Raw genomic sequence first — 21,750 nt, forward strand, 5'->3', positions numbered from 1 at the left:
CTCCCAGCCAAGTCACTGTATGGTATCCTTGGCCACCCACGCACCACATGCGGCTTGGCATTGTTGTGAAGAAGCAGTACACACTTGCGATTAACCAATGCTGGCTCCTTATGCTTCAGTGCCTGTTGCGCACGTTGCAACTGCTGCGGGTAGAGCTCCCCAGTGATGGTTTGGCCCATTGGTAGCAGCTCATAGTGCACCACTTGGCGACTAGTCCACCATACAGAGCATGATCTTGCATGGGTGTGAAGGTGGTCTTGTGGCGTGAGGCACAAAGTCCCGTGTTGACAACCAATGTCGGGCACACTTGGGAATGTCATATAGGACCCACTTTTCGTAACTGGTGAGCACTCGACCAAATATGTGTGTGTTGCTGTGCCAAGAAAGCAACGAGAAACAGGCTGTCACTCGTTGCTTCTTGCCTTCTGACGGTGTATGAAGTACCCCCTTGCTCAACTTGAATGTCTTTCCTATGTGATGCAGGTGCAGTGTGGCTGTTTTATCGGAAACCTGGAAATGGTTGGCAAGCTCACCACACCTTAGGCTACTGTCCTCCTGTATGGCTGCCTTCAAGGCGTCATCATCCAGGACCTGTGGTCGGCCACTGCTAGTCATAAAGCAGACAACCCCAAAGGAGCTGCTTCAACACTTCCATTTCTCTTCACCCCTGCTTAAGCTATGGCTGCCATGAGTGCGCAATGTGTCTGTATTGGGCAAGACCAATGTCCCCACTCCCACCCTGACCACTTTTTCGGCACGTGGCACACATATTTTCCTATCAGTGATCACTTCTTCCCATGTGATGTTAAAAACGGCAAGAACTTTTTTGGTTACCTTGTAATTAAATGTGGTATAAGATATATTTAGCAGCCAGTACTCCAACACAACAGCTACTTTCTCTTTGTTGCAACAAATTTGGACTACTAATATTTCGATTTGTTCGTCTAGTTTTAAAAAATTGTCAATTTCTATTATTTTCCATCGAATATTTTCTTTGATATAAAAGCAGATTCCACCCTTGTTGCATCGAGTTCGATCTTTCCTTACGATTTCGTAACCATGAAGCTCCACAACGTTATTACTTATCCCAGGCTTTAGCCACGATACGGTGATACCTATTTCATCGAAATTAGCAGGAGACATGATATGCTTAAATTCATCGAACGAGTTCAGTAGTCCTTGAGTATTTAGGTGACATATTTGTAAACCTCTGCTGAAGGCGTGAATGTCGTCTGCGAAGCATTTTTGCAATGCTGCCTCAACTCTCCCACCCTCCTCCAGGTCACTCCCTTCCAATGGTCAGCCATTGTCATCGGTGGGGGAGGCTTCTATCATCGGCCAGTGGACTGTCACAAGCAATGGTTGGGAGAAAGCGAACATTTTTAGATCGTGAGATATAGAAACTGGTTAAGTACTTTGGAGACTGAAGCTACGTAAATTAGTTTTTATAAGAAGATAAAAAGAAAAGGAAAAAAAAGATAATAATATTGTGGCAAATAAGAGCTACTTTATAAGAAAAGTGAACTTTCAGGTGGCTTAATATATCTAATAGTGTAGCAATAATAATAATAATGATTATAATATAATAATTAGGAAATAGTAATAGGAAATAATGAATGGGATATGTTTTTTCACTACTCGCTCTGGAACACACAAGATACACATAACTTATCACACACACTTGCATCAGCACTCATTAGAGTTCTTTGGACCTTGTTACGTATTTCCTCTCCGTCTCTGTTTTGATGACGATCTTCCCGTCCTCAGTCCAAACATTTTGATTCCTGTACTTGTCCTTAGCTTTCCGTAACAGGTGGAGTTGTTCCTTGCAGATGTCCTCAGCAATGACAATGGGTGTACCTGCTAGCTTCCTTTGGTTTTTCCGTACCAGTGTTTTAAATCTGTAACTCACGAACTTTACTAAGATGGGTCTTGGATTTTTGGATAGATGTCCCTACCCCGTGGGACCTGCAAATATGCTCCCTTGTGATGTTCAACTTTAAAGTTTCCTTGAAGAGATTAACGGCGATTGAGTCAGTATTCTCCCCTTCTTTTTCATTGATGCCAAAGATTCTTAGAGATTGTCTTCACTGATATTGTTCCAGCCCAGCTGTGTTCAGCGTCAGGTTGTTGGCAAGGCTTTGAAGCTTTTTTTCATAATTTGATAATTTACTTTCCATGTCATTTATTGCTTTCGCGTGTTCCTTGTTTATTTCCTGACAGTCCTTTCCATAGTGGTTACAACAACAAAATGGAAATTTAAAAAAATGATCAAGCAAATTTTATTGTTTTTTTGGACCATTTGGTATTGATTGAACCACAAATGGTTTCTCTCTACTATGAATTCTTAAATGTTTTCTAAGATTATGCTTCTGTGAAAATTTTTTACTACACACTGAACATTCATGGGGCTTCTCTCCAGTATGAATTCCTAAATGTTTTCTAAGATTTTGCTTCTGTGCAAATGTTTTGTTACACACTGAACATTCAAAGGGCTTCTCTCCAGTATGAATTCTTGAATGTATTCTAAGAACCTCCTTGCGAGCAAATGATTTTTCACACATTGTACACACATAAGGTTTCTCTCCACTATGAATTCTGGTATGGTTTTTTAAATCTTCCTTTTGAGCAAATGCTTTGTTACATGCTGAACATCCATAGGGCTTCTTCTCTCCAGGATGAATTCCTAAATGTTTTCTAAGATTTTGCTTCTGTGCAAATGTTTTGCTACACACTGAACATTCATAGGGTTTCTCTCCAGTATGAATTCTTGAATGTACTCGAAGATTCACCTTGCGAGCAAATGATTTTTCACACATTGCACACACATAAGGTTTTTCTCCACTATGAATTCTTGTATGGCTTTTTAAACCTTCCTTTTGAGTAAATGCTTTGTTACATGCTGAACATACATAGGGCTCCTCTCCACTATGAATTCTTGTATGTCTTTTTAAATCATTCTTTTCAGCAAATGCTTTGTTACATGTTGAACATACATAGGGCTTCTCTCCAGTATGAATTTTTGAATGTCTCAATAGACTATTCTTGTATGCAAATGCTTTGTTACATGCTGAACATACATAGGGCTTCTCTCCAGTATGAATTCTTGAATGTACTCTAAGATCCTCCTTGCGAGCAAATGATTTGTTACACATTGTACACACACAAGATTTCTCTCCACTATGAAATTTTGTATGACTTTTTAAACCTTTCTTTTGAGCAAATGCTTTGTTACATGTTGAACAAACAAAATATTTATTTCTGGTATCATTTTGCACATTAAACACAAGATCACATTTATCATCCAACAAATTGCTGTCATCTTTGCAAATGGCATAACCATCTGGGTATGATGAATTTGTACATCCTCTTTCCCTTGTAGATTCCAAAATACTTGCACTATTCTTTCTCCACAGCATTGAGCTGCAGGGAGGAGATTCCAATGGAAATAATTTCGACTTGAAGTTTTTGCTTGAAACTGTATGAGTCTCTCCAAAATATGAATCAGAATTCATATGTTCTTCTTGAAAGGCACTTCTAGTCAATGCATCTTCCAGTGATAACCTGAAAGTAGAGATATGTTATTAAAGACAATTTAGGACAGGATATTTCATAAAAAGTGTATAACTAACCAGTAGACCTACATAAAAACAAGTTACAGCGCAATTTACCTCATTCATTTGTGTGGTAAGCTATTGTAACCAATTTTCTCTTAGTATGTTTCCCATTTTTTTATCATCATGAGAACAAGAAGTGTGTTTATGGGTCTGTGTGGGCAGGGGGGGTGTCCAAATTACCACTCTCTCTGAAAATCTTAAAATAAGAACTGTGATCCGATTGCGATGACGTTTAAATACAGTGCAGGTAGAAAGGTTTCAGGTACAATTCTTAATTTGCAGATTTTTCAAATTGGCCAAAAAAGGTTGTAATTAAATCTGTGAAACAACACTTGTTTTGAAGTTCTTTGCAGCTGTTTGTGAACCCATTCTTCTTCTTCTTGAGGCAATACAACTTCACGCATTGAATGTTTTGGTCTTCTCAACATCACCTTTGAACTTCTTCCTATCCTGGATGCTCTTTATCCAATTCTTTACTTTCGAGTCTTTTAAATCTTGAATTATTTCATCTTCCCATAGTTTATTTGGTCTACTTAAGGCTCGTGTTCCGATTGGTTTCCATTTATAGATTTATTTTACTAATCTCTCATCAGACATTGTATTTACGTGCCCAAATCATCTTAGTCTTTGTGATTTTATGAAATTTACGATGCTTTCATTCCTTATTAATTTATTGAGTTCTTCGTTAGTTCATATTCTCCAATTACTATCAGGTTCTTTCAGAAGTCCTTAATTCTTTTTAAGATTTTTCTTTCAAATATTAAGAGTTTCTGCTTACAGGAGTCTTTGAGGGTCCAGGTTTCACATGCATGTGCTATTACGGGTCTTATTATGCCATGATAAAGTCTCAGTTTAGCAGATTTAGATATTAGTTTGCTCTTAGATAAAGCTAAGTTGGCGAAATATGCTTTACTACCCAGAATAATTCTCTCTCTAATTTCTTCTTCAATTGTGTTGTCACCATTTACTACTGAGCCAATATATTTAAAACATCTCAATTTTTCTATTCTCTCTTCGTTTATAATTAGGTCCTGTAATCTACTTTTACCCTTTACACATCTGAGATATTTCACTTTCTGCATATTAATTACGAGACTAATTTTCAAAGCTTCACTTTTTAGATGTTCGAATATTTCTATTAATGTCTTTTTTGTCCTTGTTTGTTTTTTGCCTGTAATATTATATGGTTGCAAAACTTGGTCTCTTACATTGAAAGAGGAACATAAATATAGAGTATTTGAAAATAAGATCCTTAGGAAAATATTTGGGCCTAAAAGGGATGAGGAGACAGGTGAGTGGAGAAGGTTACATAATTTACAAATACATAATTTGTTTTCATGTCCAGATATTATTAGAATTATTACATCAAGAAGACTTAGGTGGGCAGGCCATGTGGAATGAATGGGAGAGGAAAGAAGAGTTTACAGGATTCTTATTGGGAAACCTGATGGTTACAGACCAGTAGGAAGACCAAGACGAAGATGGAGGCATAATGTTGAGATTGACCTAAAGGAAATTGGTAGGGATTGAAAAGAGTATATAGATCTTGCTCAGGATAGGGACAGATGGAAGGCCTGAGTTTCTGCAGCCATGAACCTTTGGATTTTAGAAGGCTAGAGAGTTAGTTAGTCCTTGATGTTAGAAGAATGTCGACATATGCAATACATTGTTTTAATCTTGTTGATATGTTTTCTCTCAATTCCATCTGTTTCAATATAGACTCTTCACTATACTAAACAGAGTTGCAGATAAGGGACTTGACTCAACATTCTACTTCAAATTCTTCACTAAGTTCTCTGTTTATTTTTGACTCTTTACTTTATTGTTTTAATTTGATCTGCCCTGCCCAGCATCTTCCTTGTCTTCTGTGAATAGAATGCATTTTGATGCCATGTGGGTTATTAGCCCTATAGTGAGTCTAGCCAAAAACATCATCGGCAAATTCAAGGTCCTCGAGTCTATCCATCATTTTCCATTGTACTCTTCTTCTCTTTTTGTCCAAAGCCTTCCTCATTACATATTCATCACTAATAGGAACAAAGTTGGTGCTAACACACGTCCTTGTCTTACTCCAGTTTTATTTGTTGTTGGTTCTGATAGCTGGTTGCTGTGTATAACTTGACACTTACTTCCTTCATACATGTTTCTTATCAGATTTAGTATTTTACTAGGTATACCTGTTTTGTGAAGAATCTTCCACATTTTGCTTCTATTTAGTTTTTGTCTGATGTAAGTAACTTCCCATTAAGATTTTAATTGGTTCTGCTGAATTTTCTTCATTGCTAATTGTCTTGGTATATCGTTTAGTTCTTTTAAGTTATTTGTGTTTTTGTTTGCAGCCTCTTCTGCTTGATCTGCTAGTTCATCTACCCATTTCCTTTTATCCTGTCAAACACTTCTTTTGATGTCTTGACTTTTTGTTTGTATTTGTTTGCTATTTCTTGTTTTTGTTTACATGTCCTGGTTTTTGTTAAGTCTTTATTTCAATCCTCTTGTTCCTTCTATTTTGTTCCATGTATCTGCTGAAATCCATTTTTTCCATTGGGGATTTTTTTAACCTATTAGTTCTTCAGTTGTTGTTTTTAGTACTTTAACAGTTCTCTCCCAAGCATTTTCTGAGTCTTGAATTTGATCCGTTTGTAGTAATTCCAGCGGCGTATACTCTGGGTCATCTAGGTAATCGCAGATGACCCGGCTGTATTTCTTTTTTTTAAAAAAAAAAAATATATATACATTTCTTCGCAATATTCTTCCAAACCAATTTCGATGCATACATTTCTTTGCTTCCAACGCGCCACGAATGCTTCCAACCGTTTGCCGCTGAATGTCCGGGAACCTTTCTCCAGCTGGTGGAATGATGTTAGGGAATCTCACCCTGACGTCATTACACCTGCTTCCTTTACAACCCTTGGCGAGGAGGGAAGAGAAAGAAAAGAGGGGGAGGAAACTCTGCTTCTCAGGCGCGACGATTCCGTGGCCAGGGTAAGCTCCTTCTGGTGAGAGTCCACCGGTCTCAACCCCTAGAGTTTGCCTTTCCCTCCGCTGGCGACCATTGACCTCCTACAACCCTCCTCCACAATTCTCTCCCGAAGGCTATGTCGTCGCTAAACATAGAAACTGTGTTTTTTATGGCAGGGACATTTCTCAGGAACGGGAATTTTGGGTTCACAAATTGCCTTCTGTAAGGGAAATAGGGAAAACATACCTGGTAAAGTGCGAAGAACAGGAAAATGTGAATAACATAGGCAAACCAATTCTACGCTAATTTTCACTATACATTTACTTCTGTCTTGCTGATGTCTGTTACATAGAAATTTATCAAAAGGAAAAAGCTTAAATATTGAAGATGAAGCAAACTAAATTAAAATTCAAAACTTAAGCAATTAATGCACCTATAAGCTGACTCCCCCCATTCTTGTATTTGCAAAAATAGTGATTGTTTCTTCTCTCTAATCTTCAAAAGCAGCGAGAGTACTTCCTTCACGGAACTGAATATTTTTTAAAGGAAAAGATATATATATAAATTATATATATTTTAGTTAATTTAAGTTACTATTCCACCTTTTTAGATTAATAGTGATGAAGATGAACGACTAAAACATATAAGGAACAAACACATCAGGCACGTAGCCAGGTGGAGGACTTGGGGAGCTGAAATCCCCTCCCCGAAATCCTACATATATCTAATTTAAAAAGTGTATAGTGGTAATTAATTTTACTTCATTTGCAGGATTAAACACCTTGCATAATACGTTGTAATTATCTGAGATTTATCTTCAGAACTTCTACCCCCACTTTTTCAACTTTATGTGGCGGCTGCTAATAAGGGATGAGTACCCTCCTCTCCACCCCCACCCCGAAATAAATTTCTGGCTCAGGCCTGCAATGATTCGAACTTTTAAAACCTGTCATCGCAGGGAATTTGGAGCTCGGAAAGGAATTTTTTTTTATCATTCATAGGGAATTTCATTCTGAGCCAGGAACACAACAGAAGTTTGGCGCTTGAAACTAAATGCGTGTGGTCATTGGCTTTGTGCTGTGCTTGGTGTTTATCATTTATTTAGGTGTTAGTGTTTGTCGTGATAGTGCTGTGTTAAAGGATAATGGATGTGATAGAAGATTTGCTGGTGAAACCTTTTGGAACAAGATCTTTTCAGGAGAAGTTGCAAATTGTTAATACAGGTAGGCCAGTGCCATCGCTTGAACTTACTTCTATATACAAAGACAAAAATCGGGAATATGTGAGACATTTCTCGCAAGCAAATTATAACAAAACACCATGGTTGACAGGAAGTACAAGTGTTAATAAGCTTTTTTGTTGGCCGTGCTTACTTTTCGGAGCTGAAAAGAATGTTTGGACGCGTGGCGGATACTGTAACCTAAACAATCTTTGCAACGCTTGTGCCAAACATGAAAAATCCAAAAGTCACATAACTTCCTTTGTTAAGCTGCAATCTTTCGCACAGACACGTATTGACGTGCAACTGGACAAACAGCGTGCTTTGGATGTGGTACGACACAATGAAATGGTGAAGAGAAATAGAGATATACTAGTGCGCTTAATAAATGCAGTGTGTTTCCTCGCAAAGCAAGAACTTCCTTTTTGAGGCCATGGTGAAGAAAGTGACTCCTTGAACAAAGGAAACTTTGTAGAATTGTTGCAGTATACAGCCGAGTATGACTCGCAACTTGCCGATCACTTGCAAACTGCAACGGTCTTTAAAGGCACATCTCCTCTAATTCAAAATGACCTTATTAAGGCAGTTTGTAGCGTGGTCAGTGAAGCTATAAAAGGCGAAGTAGACAAAGCTAATTTTGTAGCTATATTATTAGATGAAACAACTGACATTACTAATAAATCCCAATTGTCAGCATGCATTCGTTATGTTGACGAAAATGGCCATGCACAAGAAAGATTTTTGTTTTTCGCTGACGTTAGTGCTGACCGAACAGCCAATGGTTTGTTCGCGCTTGTCCAAGATGTGATACGAGACTACCGCATTAGTAATAAACTCTGCAGTCAGACTTATGACGGGGCATCAGTAATGTCTGGAAGCACTAGTGGACTGCAAGCGAAAGTTAGGGAAGTCTATCCTCAGGCGCTGTTTATCCATTGTCAGAGCCACGTACTGAATCTTGTGCTTCAGCAATCGGTCTGCAGAATCAAAGAATGTAGCATCTTTTTTACAACATTATCTGGATTGGGTTCTTTTTTCTCTAAATCGACGAAAAGAACCCAAGCATTAAAAGAATTTGTCGCGAAAAAGTTGCCAAAAGTTGCACCTACCAGATGGAACTTCTCTTCGTGTCTTGTCAACACAATAAAGGAAAGCAGAAGTGAACTAATAGAGTTTTTTGAGAATATTGCCGAAAGTGCTGGGGAATGGGATTCCGAGACTATGCTACAGGCGAATGGGTGCATTTCTTTCTTAAACAAGTTCCAAACTTGTTTCTTGCTCGAACTATTTTCCAAAATTTTTTCCTACACTGATGTGTTATACAACACATTGCAAACTAAGAGTTTGGACTTAGCCTATTGTTCACAAAAAATTCATGACGTGATGCAAATACTTAAAGAAATGAGAGTTGATGGTTTTGCGCAAGTATGGTACTCGACTAAGAGTGAAGTTACAGACCTGGAAAGGAAACGAAAAAATGAAGACCCAGTAACTAGTTACAGAAGATTGTTTAATGAAGTGATCAACACATTACATGGTCAACTTTATGATAGATTTAGCGATTTTCATATATTGTACTTTGTTTCCCTCTTGGATTCATTTCAGTTCTCAGTGTTTAAGAGTAACTTTCCAGAAAGAGCTTTCATGTCTCTATTGGAAAAATATGGTGCACACTTTGATTCTGTGAGGCTGAAAAATGAACTCATCGTTCTCTATGCATCTCAAGATCTCAATTTTACTGGGAAGCCAATTTACGAGATAGTTCCTAATGTGGTAAAGAACAAACTAACTGTTGCCTTGCCAGAAGTATATAAGTTGGCAACTCTCATTCTCACTATACCATCCACTACAGCTTCTGTTGAACGTTCTTTTTCGGCACTCAAAAGAATAAATTCATTCTGCAGATCAACCCAAGCACAGGACAGGTTAAGTGGACTTGGTCTGCTATCAATTGAAAAGGAGTTTCTACGTAATCTTCGGAACAACCCCACCTTTCCATTTCATGAAGTCGTTATTGGGAAGTTCACCTCTCAAATAAGAAGACTGGAGTTCAACTACAAGTAATCGGGTGCTGGGGTAAGTTGAATTTTGCACTTAAATTAATAATGAGGGTTTCTATTTCACTAGTGCATGTCTTTCATTTTATATTTCACAGGGTTTTTTTTTTTTTTTTTTTTGGCTTTATAATACTGTCTTGTTTTATTATTTGAAATTCTACACGTATATTAAACTGCAATAATGAGAATTAATTGATTGTGGTCGCCACAATAAGACAAACATTCCCACAAAATATTCCTAAATCCCATATGGATCCTGATATAAAATGCACGGAAACTTTTGGAGTTTGATGATCAAGGGTCGGAGATTACCCACTCGATAGAACCAGCATACGCCACTGAGTAATTCGTATAGGTTTCCGACTTCTATTGTAAACTGTTGTTTTACTTGTGGTATTTTAAGTTTATCTATATCATATTTCCATGTTTTTTGCTGAATTTTATTACATTCTGCTTTTATTTTGAGTTTTACTTGTCCTATTAGCATGTGATGTTCACTGTAAATATCAGCACTCTGCTTATTTCTTACATTTTGTAGACTTCCTTGCCATCATCTACTTATTACGTAATGATCTATTTGATTTTCTGTTTTTGAATCTGAAGAAACCCACGTAACCTTATGACAATTTTTATGTGGGAAGATTGTTAATTATTTAATTAATTAATTATTAAGTCTTGGCTTTCACAAAATTCTTCTAGTAATTTTCCATTTTCATTCATTTTACCTAATCCATGTCTTCCCATTACATTTTCCAATTCTGAATTATCGTCGCCTACCTTAGCATTGAGATCTCCCATTATTATTTGTATGTCTTTTTTACAAGTGTATGTATTTTGCTAAGGGTGTCCTTCATTGCTTTATAAAAGTTTTCTTTATCTGCTTCATTTGCTTCTTCTGTGGGAGCATAACATTGGATAAGAGATATGGGTCTTATTTTAGAATCTAATCGAGCCATGATCATTCTATCTGATATTGGTGCCCAACTCAGTAATGATTTCTTGGCTAGAGGCGACAATAAGAATCCAACTCCATTTTTATGTTCTTCCTCATGTTCTTTACCTGAGTAGAGAAATATCATTTTATCACTTGTTACCTCCCAAAATTCCTTCCATTTGGTTTCACTTACTCCCATGATTTCTATGTTTAGTCATTTAGCTTCTTGTATCAGCTTCACCAATTTAGTTGTTTCCCTCAGTGTACGGACATTCCATGTAGCTATTCTCGTCTTCCTCTTCAGGTCTAAATTCGTCGTCGATTGATCAGTCTGGCTATGCTTCACTTTGGTTTCTCTAATAATTGAAATTTCAGTGAGTGAGTTTCAGCCCTCATCTCCCTAGTACCCTGATGAGGCTGCCATCTAAGCCAGGCCACCTGCTGGCCTTTGTGGTGAATCGGGACTTGTTTATCCCGTTTCGCCACATTCTTCGGCCTACCCCGTGTAAGAGGAATTAGACCCGATGGTTAGGATTGTTAGTTCGCTGAGAAATTTAGGTTGTCTCCCAGAAGCTCGCATGGGATCGACGATACTGCCACCTGGCGAGCTTCTTGGGGCAGACGTTTTTCTTGTTGGGTGAGCCAGAGTTCTCTCCCACCTGCGACCGCGATAACATCAACTCCAGCAAAGGTGCTCCACGACATGATAGCCGCCTGAGCCAAGGTTGGCGTGACTCAGCCTTTATTTTCCCGTACACCTGGGACATCGACAAGAACGTGGAAGCTTACGTGACATGGAGTTAATTATTTTACCTAAAGGGTTTAATTTACCGTATTACTGTAATTGATAAATCTTGAATCATTTTCACTCCCTTTCTCCACCCCTTTTCTTTTAAAAAAACTCTAGAAAACATCGCGACCTAAGATGCTAGAATTTTCTATCGCCGGGGTTAATTCCTGTAAATATGAGAGTGGTTAAGAGAAGGAAAGAATATGTAGCAAATAGTTTTTGTAAGGATAAGTGTTTGTAAGAGATAGTGGAACCAAAAAAAGAAAATGGAAATAAAAAGAATAGTCGACGTTGATTGTCGTAGTAAATATTTTGTGAAATCTGTCAAGGGGGGGGGGGGGTAATTGTTAACAGATTCTTGTTTGAAGGGGCTTATTTATACAGAACACAATTTGTTATGTATTGTTATTGTAAGGAATCAAAAACTGCACTTGTTAAAGAAATAAAAAGTATATCGAGAAAATACACAATCTTACTTGTTCAGGTAATGAAGGAGGGCGCAGGGCGCCGTTTAGGATAAGTTCACCTTTCCCCTGTATAATTTTTGGGTAGCAGGTATTTTTTTGGAGGGGCAAAAAGCAGGTGTATATTTTCTGAGTCATATACACGTTAGTTCGTCGGGAGTGGGACTTGACGAGCCCACAACAAAACTCCCGACCAGCTGGTGGTACATGCGAGAAGGAATTGGAGCGATGCACTATTAGATACTTTGAAAGACTGGGTTTTAGTAGTTTGACCTTTGCCCATTTTGATTTGTCTGATCCTTGGTTTTCTTCCAGCATGTGAACCACCCGTGATAGAACAACTAAAGATATATGTGTGTGTGTATATATATATATATATATATATATATATATATATAATTTATTTTTGGGGGTGTTGTTTTATTTCTATTACAGGGAGATATCCAAGGGACGCACGTACTTCCAAAATAATAATAAAAAAGAATGGGTTGTGACGGATTGCCAAGAACAAGAACGAATTGGAACAATGCATCACAAACTATATGGTAGCAGGCACGGCCACGTTTCCCGAGGTGCTTTCGCTCCAGTGTTGGACTTCCGGCTTTGACCAACTATGTTTAGTTCTGTTAAACAGGTTTGCAGTGAATTTTTTTTGGGATTGAATTTATTCCTGTTTTGCTGTTAACTTAAGGTATTGCTTTGCCGAATTTTTCTATAACCCCTATTTTTTATTATTAATAGGATTTTTTTTTCAGGGTTTTAAATTTTTGAAATTTCAGTTCATTTAGTTGCCTTTTGGTTATTATGGCTCATATTTTTGAATCTAGTATGTTTTAGTTTTCAGATACCCACTACCTTGGCTGGTACCAAGCATTTTAGTAGATCTTTAGATACCATACCTCAAAGTCCAATTGTTGCAACGCCCCCTCCTGCCCCTTCACCGGTGGCCTTTCAGAGTTCCCCACTGCAGCAATCACCTCATTTACTTAATCCTAAACTTAGTCCCTTTTTAGGTTTTGTTAAACAGTCCTTGCCTAATGGTGGTGACCTTTCGGAAGTGCAATACCAACTGCGTTACAATACAGTTTTGTATTTACTGTAGGATTTAAAGTACATTGATAGTATGGATTTTCGTCAATTGTTTCATTTCCTTTTGACCGTTGAAAAAGTAATTAAATTAAATATTTTTGATACTGAATCCATCCTTTTAGAATGTCTACCTCATACTTCTGGCATATTGCGACCCTGTTGGTTGGATTTCCTTCAAAACAAGTATCCTTGGCCAATTTTTAAATGCGCTCTTTGGCAGCGCCTGGTCACACGCAAAGTCTTGCAAGACTTAATTACAGCTTACGTCTCGAGAAATCAACAACAAGCGGAAAGCTTATATTCTTGAGATTATTGAGGCTACTAGAGTTTTGGAATTCGCTTGGAGCGAAAAACGCCTTCTTGAGGAAATATTAAATAATTTGTCAACAGATACTCGCTCACGCCTTCTAGGACAGCAGAAACCTACCTCTTTAAAAGCATTTCTAGACATTGCTCGTAATCTTTGGGCTATTGAATTAAATGAAGGGATTCTTGGAGCGGGTTTATCAAACCCAAAAACCCCCAATAAATTAGCTTATTCAAAATGTAAAGTTAAACAAAAAAGGTCTATTGCTTACTCACCCCCCAGTAAATTGTTTGAACACGCCCCTACTACTTGCCTCAATATTGAATTCAATTCCTCAAATTCGGGATTTTCTTTTCCTACAATTGTTGATGACCGTAATCCTAATGTGAGTTCTGATATTTCCTTTAATAATACCTTCCCTTTAGAGGAGAAAATTGCTGAAGGCACTGATTCATTACTTCACCATTCTCGTTTTTCTTCGGACCCTTTGGTCCCCTTTTGCCCTGTAGTTATTTTAGACGTATGTGGTCGCTCTGTTCGTACCTTATTGGATACTGGGATCTCCATTTCTTTAATGTCACGGGCATTTTTTTTGAGACTTTCAGTTGTAGTTTACCTCAGCCCACACCTAGTTTTCTTATTTTACGAGATGTTCGTAATGGCCTTTTGACACTAGAAGAAAAAGTGCTTGTCCCCCTTAAAATCGATTTCTTGTCCTGGAAATGGGTTGTTTGGATTGCTGATGATCTCCATTTTCATTTAATTTTGGGAAGTGATTTTTTGGTGTCTCATAATGTTTCCATTTCATTTTCCGATAATTTAATTTCATTCCCCTACTGGAATGAGGGCGTTCTATTTTGTACTTCGCTGCATCCTACTTCACACAATGCCATCCCTGTTAATGAATCTTGTTCTTTGCAATTAGATGTTTTTAGTGTTAGGTTAAATAAACTATTTGCATTGTTTGATGATGTGGTTACAGAGAGAGTTGGTAAATGTCGTCTTGGTCCAGTTCATATCCCTCTTAAGTCTGATATACCTATCTGTTCTCGTCCTTATCAATTAAATCCGAATCAACTTACGGTTATGCGTGAAGCTATTGATGACTTGATTCGTGAAAATATTGTGGAACCTTCTCGGTCGGCTTACGCTTCCCCGTGTTTTTTGGTTGATAAACAGGATGGGTCCAAATGTTTGGTTTGCAATTATAAAGCTCTTAATAACTTGATCTCTTATAACGCATTTCCTCTTCCGCGCATAGATTTGCTTTTACAACATTTGCAAAATGCGTCCATTTTTTCTGTTTTGGACCTCAACAAATCGTTCCATCAGTTGGAACTGGATCAAGCTAGTAGGGATGCTGGTCTTTATCGCTACACCAGGGTTCCATTTGGGAACAATTTGGGTACCCAGTTGCTGGGTAGAGCTTTGGATGAAGTGCTAGGTAAATTTAAATATCAATTTCTAGTTACGTATGCGGACGATGTCCTTATCTTTTCCCCTGATAAGGAGTCTCATTTGCAACATCTAAATCTTGTTCTCCAAGCCTTTCGAGAAGCTGGTTTAACAGTTAACCCCTCAAAGAGTGTTTGGATGTCACCACGTATTAAATATTTGGGATATATTATTCAGCAGGGATAACTTGTGATGGATCCAGACCGCGTTGCGGCCATCCAAGAATTACCGCCTCCAAAATCAGTCAAAGGAACAATGAAAGTACTTGGTTTAATGGGTTACTTCAGTAAATTTATTCCCGCCTATTCTGACCTTACAGCCTTCTTATCTGATAAGCGAAAAAAGGATGTCCATTTTGTTTGGACTGAACAAGATAACATTAAGTTCCAGCGTTTAAAACAGAGTATCATCGAACATACTGTTCTTGCTTTGCCAGATTTTTCTAAGGATTTTGTTTTGCAGTGTGACGCTTCTGGGCTCGCCTTAGGCGCTGTGTTGCACCAACGGGACTCTGATGGATCCTTGCATCCAGGAAGCGTACCCCTTTGGAACGCCGCCAATCCATCTATGAGGCGGAATGTAGTGCTATCGTCTTAAAAAGTTTGAAACCTATCTTACATGTAAACCATTTATTCTTCAGACTGATAACCAGGCTTTATCCTGGTTATTGCAACATCCAGACCAATATGGCAAGTTTGGACGTTGGATATTGTACCTTTCACGTTTTACCTTTCAGACTCAACATATTACTTCGAAACAAAACCCAGTGGTGGATTGTCTGTCCAGGATACATTCCCCTGAAGAATTTCAATTATGTCCCTTGAGCTTAACCAGTTCTTCTCACATGGTTTGTTCTGCTCCCAAATTAGCACTTATTCCTTTCTCTACATCAGATATAGTTGATCTTCAACTTCATGATCCTGTGTTAAAGAGGATTAGAAATGATCTCTTGGCGGGTCAGCAAATGAAACACTATGCTATTTATAAGAATTTGTTAGTATGGAAGCCCCCTCGAGCTAATCATGCTTGTATTGTTCTTCCTAAAATGTTACAGCACATTCATGATTTTCCATTAGGAGGAGCTCATCTTGGTATAGGCAAAACAATGCGTAAAATTCTGTCTCTCTTTTGGTGGGAAGGAGCACAGGCTGATATTCGCAACTATGTTAAATCTTGTAATCTTTGTCAACGTGCAAAATTGGCAGTGGGAAAACCTTCGGGTTATTTATCTTCAGAGATTATCCGTCACCCTTGGAGAAGGCTCTACATTGATCTTGTGGACCCCTTGGTGCATTCTGCAAAAGGCAACATTTATATTCTAGTCAGTGATCAGAAAGCTACATTTTAAAAGTAGCTTCGCTACAGCTACAGCTACTCTTCCAAAATGTAGCTTCGCTACAGCTACAGCTACATTTACCTAAAAGTAGCTCGCTACGCTACTCATGTGCACTACTCGCTACTTCGCTACTTTTTGCGCTACTTCTGCATAAAAAAAAAATAAAAACAACCATATGGGTATTAAAAAGTCTCCTACTACTGGTAAACAGATTCTGTTATTTATTATCATGATCCCAGTCATTCAATAATTTTGATAGCAGTGTTACTTCAGTTACTTATTGTTACTATAGTTTTTGAGAATACCATATCAATGCAAGTGGCATATCAATTCAAAAATGAATATTGCAATTAGGGTGTTACCCAAATTAATGGTTACAACTATACACAAATCAAATTTGGTAGGATTACATATTTAAGTTCACATCAACATATTTTTCTTGAGAATAATATTTATTTTTTTATAGACTGATATGAAGACAACATTTTGAATGAAAACTACCTGGAGCCCTTTACTACAAAAGAGCCCCAGGTTTGATTCCCAGTAGAGGCACATAGTGGTTCGGATCCAGACTCGATCAGCTTATCTATGCATAAAATAGACTCAAAACAAAAACTAGGAAAGACGCCAAGTTGGGAGGATGAGATCCTCCTGCTCCTCCATTCCCCGCACTGCTCATCATTCATCATTCTTCCTCGTTCTCACAATTAGCCGAAAGTGGCAGAAAGCGACTATAGATAAGAAAATATTTAAATAAACCATTCATCCTCATTGTCATGATTGAGAGTAGTGGAAGAATAGATGAGGAGGTAAACAGAAGAGGACAAATGGGTGGTGGACTATATCAAAGCGTTCGAAGATTAATATGGAACAGGGACGTACCTATGAAACACATACTATGTGCCAATAGTAATTACGTAAGGAGCAGAGACTTGGACAATACAGAGAGAGACAAAAGAAAAGTGCAGGCAGTGGAGATAAAATTTTTAAGGAGTATATTGGGGAAGACTAGAAAGGATAGACTAAGGAATGAGGAGACCCTCAGACAGTGGGTGTAGTGAAGCTTCAGGACAGAATAGATAAGGCACAGATGAGTTGGTTCGGACACATGAAGAGGATGGATGCAGAAAGACTACCAGTAAGAGCTTAGAATGCACAAGGAGTGGGAATAAGGCCAAGGGGGAGACCAAGATGTCGGTGGAAAGAGCAGATGGTGGAGAGTGTTATGAGAAGAGGACAAGATTGGAACACCGTGGAAAGAGAGGAGTGGTGGAAGATCAGGAAAAAATGGAGAGGCTTGACTTGTATGCTGACCCAGTCAGAGGCAGGAAACGGCAAGGGATGATGATGATGATGTCATGATTAGCAAAAGTTACAGAAAAGTGACACAAAAGTAGGAGAAATACATAAATGTGAAAACTATATATACGTATTAACTAAAGAAAATTGTCGTTTTTGTAAGAAAGTCAATAACTCGTAGACCTACATACTTTTTGCAATATGATAAAATTATTGAGGAAACTGTCGTGTAAACCTGACTGTTCTAAACGTATTGTAATTTTAAAATTTGTGAACAAATACTATCGCGAAAATAATTGTAATTCCAGAAACTCTATCATTCTCGTAACAATAATTTCTTGCTGGTGAGATCCTATATACTGACGATGATCAATGCTGTTAATGTACTGAGCCTTTTATTGCTGGCACTATTCCCTTGTCAGTGCAGTGGAAAATCCATCGCTCGTTTTTGCACTGCAAGTTGCATCTTACACAGCAATTAATGACATTTTGGTGTCTCTTACACCATGAATATCCACAGGATTTGTTCCGGGGGTGACACAAACGAGGCACTTTTTTCCAGTGGTGCAGCAAACGAGGCATATTTCTCCCCAAAATAGCGATGCAGCTAAAAAGACGTAGCTGTTAGCAGGAATATATTCATATATGTCAGTTAGTTATCTGGATATCTGAATTATTCAGCTACTAATTAAATAAATTAAGCAGATATCTTTAATCTACAATCTAGATAATCTGTACCTCCATGTAATAGACTGTCTTTATGAACCTCCTGCAAAATTAAGGGTTAATGTCGATTTTTTCTGACGCTGTTGCCACATTCAAAATTCACCTCAAAGCTGAGAAAAAATGTAGCTGTAGCGAAATTATCGCTACAACTACAGGAATTTTGTAGCTTCGCTACCGCTACAACTACAATTTTCAAAATGTAGCGTCGCTACAGCTACAGCTACAAATTTTTGTAGCTAGCTACAGTAGCGACGCTACAAGTAGCTCGCTACTTCTGACCACTGATTCTAGTAGTAGTTGATAGTTTTTCAAAATGGGTGTCTCTATCTCCCCTACGTGCTGCTACTTCTGCAAAAGTTATTGAGAAATTACGTGCCTTATTTCTTTCATTTGGAAGTCCTTGTGAATTAGTTTCTGACAACGCGTCTTACGTCCGTTCTAGTATTTTTAATACTTTTATTTTTGAACAGTCTGTAAAGCACATATACACTAGTATTCATTATCCAAATCCCTCACTTGCTGAACGGTTCATCCGCAATTTAAAGTCTTCCCTTATCTGTTATAATTCGGCTGATCATCGAAAGTGGGATACAACTCTCCAACAAATTGCCTTTGCCTTTAATAATGCCGTCCATGAAAGCACTAAAACTTCGGTGGCAAAAATCTTGTTTGGAAGGGATCGTGATGGACCGCTTGGTTTCCATTGGGAACTCCATGGTGAGGATGATTTAGGCGCTAATCCTACTCAAGATATAGCTACCCTTTGGGCTGAAGTTTTTCAAAACTTAGTTAAGGCTTGGCATAAAAGGCAAGCCAGATATGATCCTCAATGTCAATCTGTTAAATTTAAACCGGGTGATCTGGTTTTATACAAGGTCTTTCCAAAAAGTAATGCCTTAAATCATGTTGCTGCTAAGTTAATGGAACGATGGGCTGGTCCCGCAAAGATTCTAAAATTTTTAGGGCCAGTTACTGCCCTTTTAGTTGACCCAGAAACTGAGGTCTATCTTAGAAAAATGCATGTTATGCACCTTAAGGCTTATCATTCTCGGGACGAGACTGTTTTGGATGATGTTCTTTCCGAAGCTGGTTCAGATGTGGCCCCTTGCCTTTTCAATTTACCCTTTTCTGAGGATATTTCTACCATGGAGCGAAAATTTTATAGCGCTCCGCCATCGGATGAAAGGACTATGAATACAAATACACATAGGTTAATGGCGACGACTTCTAATAATCAATTGGCTTCAGGCACCAATTTCAGAGATGGTAATTATAATGTAAATGGTATGTCTAGGCATAATGTTCAGTGCCGTCGCTGTTCGAAATGGGGACATGTACAGGCTACTTGTAGAGTTCGTATGCCTAATGAACCACCCCAAAATGTTCGATGATAAGAGCTGTTTTGTTAACTTGTATGTCTTGCTCTGTAGAATCTTTTCATCTTTATCTGTTCAATATTGTTTTCCAGAGTGTATACATTTTTTCTCAATCTGTTCTATGTCTTATCTTCCTTCTTTTTTTTCTAATTAGTCGTTTTGGTTATTTTATTTTTTGCATGTACATTTCCTGGAAAATTTGATTTGTTGATGATGTGGCTTACCAACCCGGTTGTCAGTGAACAGTGCCACTATATTCTGCATGCTACGCTGCACCTTCTTTTTCCACCGGCTTCTCATCGCTGCTATGGTTTTTACTTCAGTACATCGTACGCCTCTGGTTCCTGGTATACTGCATGGATATTGCATGTTTGGATGTGGACTGGATTTTTCGATCTCCGACTGTAACTAACTGTAGTTTGGTATTCATAGATTGCACCAAACAGATGATTTTTTGGGAATTCAGGTGTGTCTTGAGGAACGCCTGTGTTTTTTACATATGAATATTGGCTCGTACTCTCCTTGCAGTCACACAAGTGAATATATAGTGCTTCAATTATGGTGGTGATCCACTTTATCCTGTGTTTTTGGGCAGTGCTACTTACACAAACATTTTTGGCCTGTTTCTTGTATGAAGAATCTTCGCATTCTCATCGTTGCGATCTTCAGTATGATGTTTTGGAAAGTGTATTATTGTCTTGTTCACTTCGACATGGTTTGGTTGAAGCTTGACTAGATTTCCAGCACCCTTCATGTTCTTCTTTTTAGCGTTGCTCTACGTTGTTTTGTTCGCAAGATGACTCTGGACTTCCATATTTATTTACCTTTGCTGCGGGATGCGCGAAGATGATGGAAAGGAAGATCGACTGATAATTTCTTCATCCTTCGATGGATTCACCATGGTGTGGAATTTCTGGGACTTGAATGCCGACCCTGTGGGAGTGTTTGGTGGTCACCGCTGGATAGTTCTGGGATGTCATTCATGCAGAAACTTTACGGTGCACTGGACACTTTTTTCCTTTTCAGGTGGATCGTGTTACTCTTTGATATATATATATATATATATATGAACATAGGTATTTTGCCACAATTTGTTGTTCTTCCTTGGAGATTTTTTTTGTTATTGCTCCAGGATGATTATTTTAATCAATGAGAGTATATATTATGCATTTAATCTTTGATCTTATCATCATGTTTTCGTCGTTAGTTAGTTTTCAGCCTCATTATGTGTTCACAAGGCCTTGACTCATTTTCATTTATCGTATTTATTAGCATATTATTGTGCTCATTCAGCTATATTTTGGTATTACCTACCTTATAATAATGGTTCCACTTATGCCTATTTTTATATTTATTGGATATTTATTCCATTATTTATTATATATCTTATTTTTATATTATTTTGCTTAATTGAGCTAATCTGGATCTAACAAACCAAAAAAATAAAAAAAATAAAAATTATAAAAATTTGGAAATCGAACAAAAGAAGTTTTTTTTTGAGGGTATGTGGTATTTTGATATGGTGGCAGTATCGTCGATCCCATGCGAGCTTCTGGGAGACAAACTAAATTTCTCAGCGAACTAATAATCCTAAGCATCGGGTCTAATTCCTCTTACACAGGGTGGGCCGAAGAATATGGCGAAATGGGATAAACAAGTCCCAATTCACCACAACTTCCCCCACCTTCGAAAAAAAAAAAGAGAACCTCAGGCACCAAATAGCAGACACTATACACATCACCAAGGAAGGCAAACAAAAAGGGTAGCTCTATCTTGAGTAGGATTAGCACCTAAATCATCCTCACCATGGAGTTCCCAATGGAAACCAAGCGGTCCGTCAAGATCCCTTCCAAACAAGATTTTTGCCACCGAAGTTTTAGTGCTTTCATGGATGGCATTATTAAAGGCAAAGGCAATTTGTTGGAGAGTTGTATTCCACTTTCGATGATCAGCCGAATTATAACAGATAAGGGAAGACTTTAAATTGCGGATGAACCGTTCAGCAAGTGAGGGATTTGGATAATGAATACTAGTGTATATGTGCTTTACAGACTGTTCAAAAAGAAAATACTAGAACGGACGTAAGACGCGTTGTCAGAAACTAATTCACAAGGACTTCCAA

General features: G+C 38.0%; 2 protein-coding genes across 2 annotated transcripts; both read right to left on the reverse strand.

Annotated features, from left to right (window-relative positions):
* Positions 1 to 210: 210 nt before the first annotated feature.
* LOC145990448 (histone-lysine N-methyltransferase SETMAR-like) lies at positions 211 to 615 on the reverse strand. Its single transcript, XM_083126138.1, has one exon. It carries the CDS (start codon positions 613 to 615, stop codon positions 211 to 213), a length of 405 nt encoding a protein of 134 aa, XP_082982264.1.
* A 1,667-nt stretch (positions 616 to 2,282) lies between these two features.
* Positions 2,283 to 20,529, reverse strand: LOC145990449 (uncharacterized). Its single transcript, XM_083126139.1, has 3 exons — positions 20,453 to 20,529; positions 2,574 to 3,564; positions 2,283 to 2,495 (listed from the first exon to the last, which is right to left on the reverse strand). The coding sequence occupies exons 1-3, from the start codon at positions 20,527 to 20,529 to the stop codon at positions 2,283 to 2,285; spliced, it is 1,281 nt and encodes a 426-aa protein (XP_082982265.1).
* Positions 20,530 to 21,750: the final 1,221 nt, after the last annotated feature.

The sequence above is a fragment of the Lepisma saccharinum genome, chromosome 7 (assembly GCF_977018435.1).
Source record: "Lepisma saccharinum chromosome 7, izLepSacc3.1, whole genome shotgun sequence".
In the NCBI taxonomy this organism is placed as follows: domain Eukaryota; kingdom Metazoa; phylum Arthropoda; class Insecta; order Zygentoma; family Lepismatidae; genus Lepisma; species Lepisma saccharinum.

Bases quoted from the DNA above. Each gene is read 5' to 3' on its own strand.
- LOC145990448 (XM_083126138.1), bottom strand. From the start codon at position 615: ATGACTAGCAGTGGCCGACCACAGGTCCTGGATGATGACGCCTTGAAG.
- LOC145990449 (XM_083126139.1), bottom strand. From the start codon at position 20,529: ATGGTGAATCCATCGAAGGATGAAGAAATTATCAGTCGATCTTCCTTT. The intron at 3,565-20,452 runs GTAAATAAATAT...CTCTACTTTCAG, and splicing joins TCGCGCATCCCGCAGCAAAG to GTTATCACTGGAAGATGCAT. The intron at 2,496-2,573 runs GTGTGTACAATG...ACTGGAGAGAAG, and splicing joins ATAGTGGAGAGAAACCTTAT to CCCTTTGAATGTTCAGTGTG.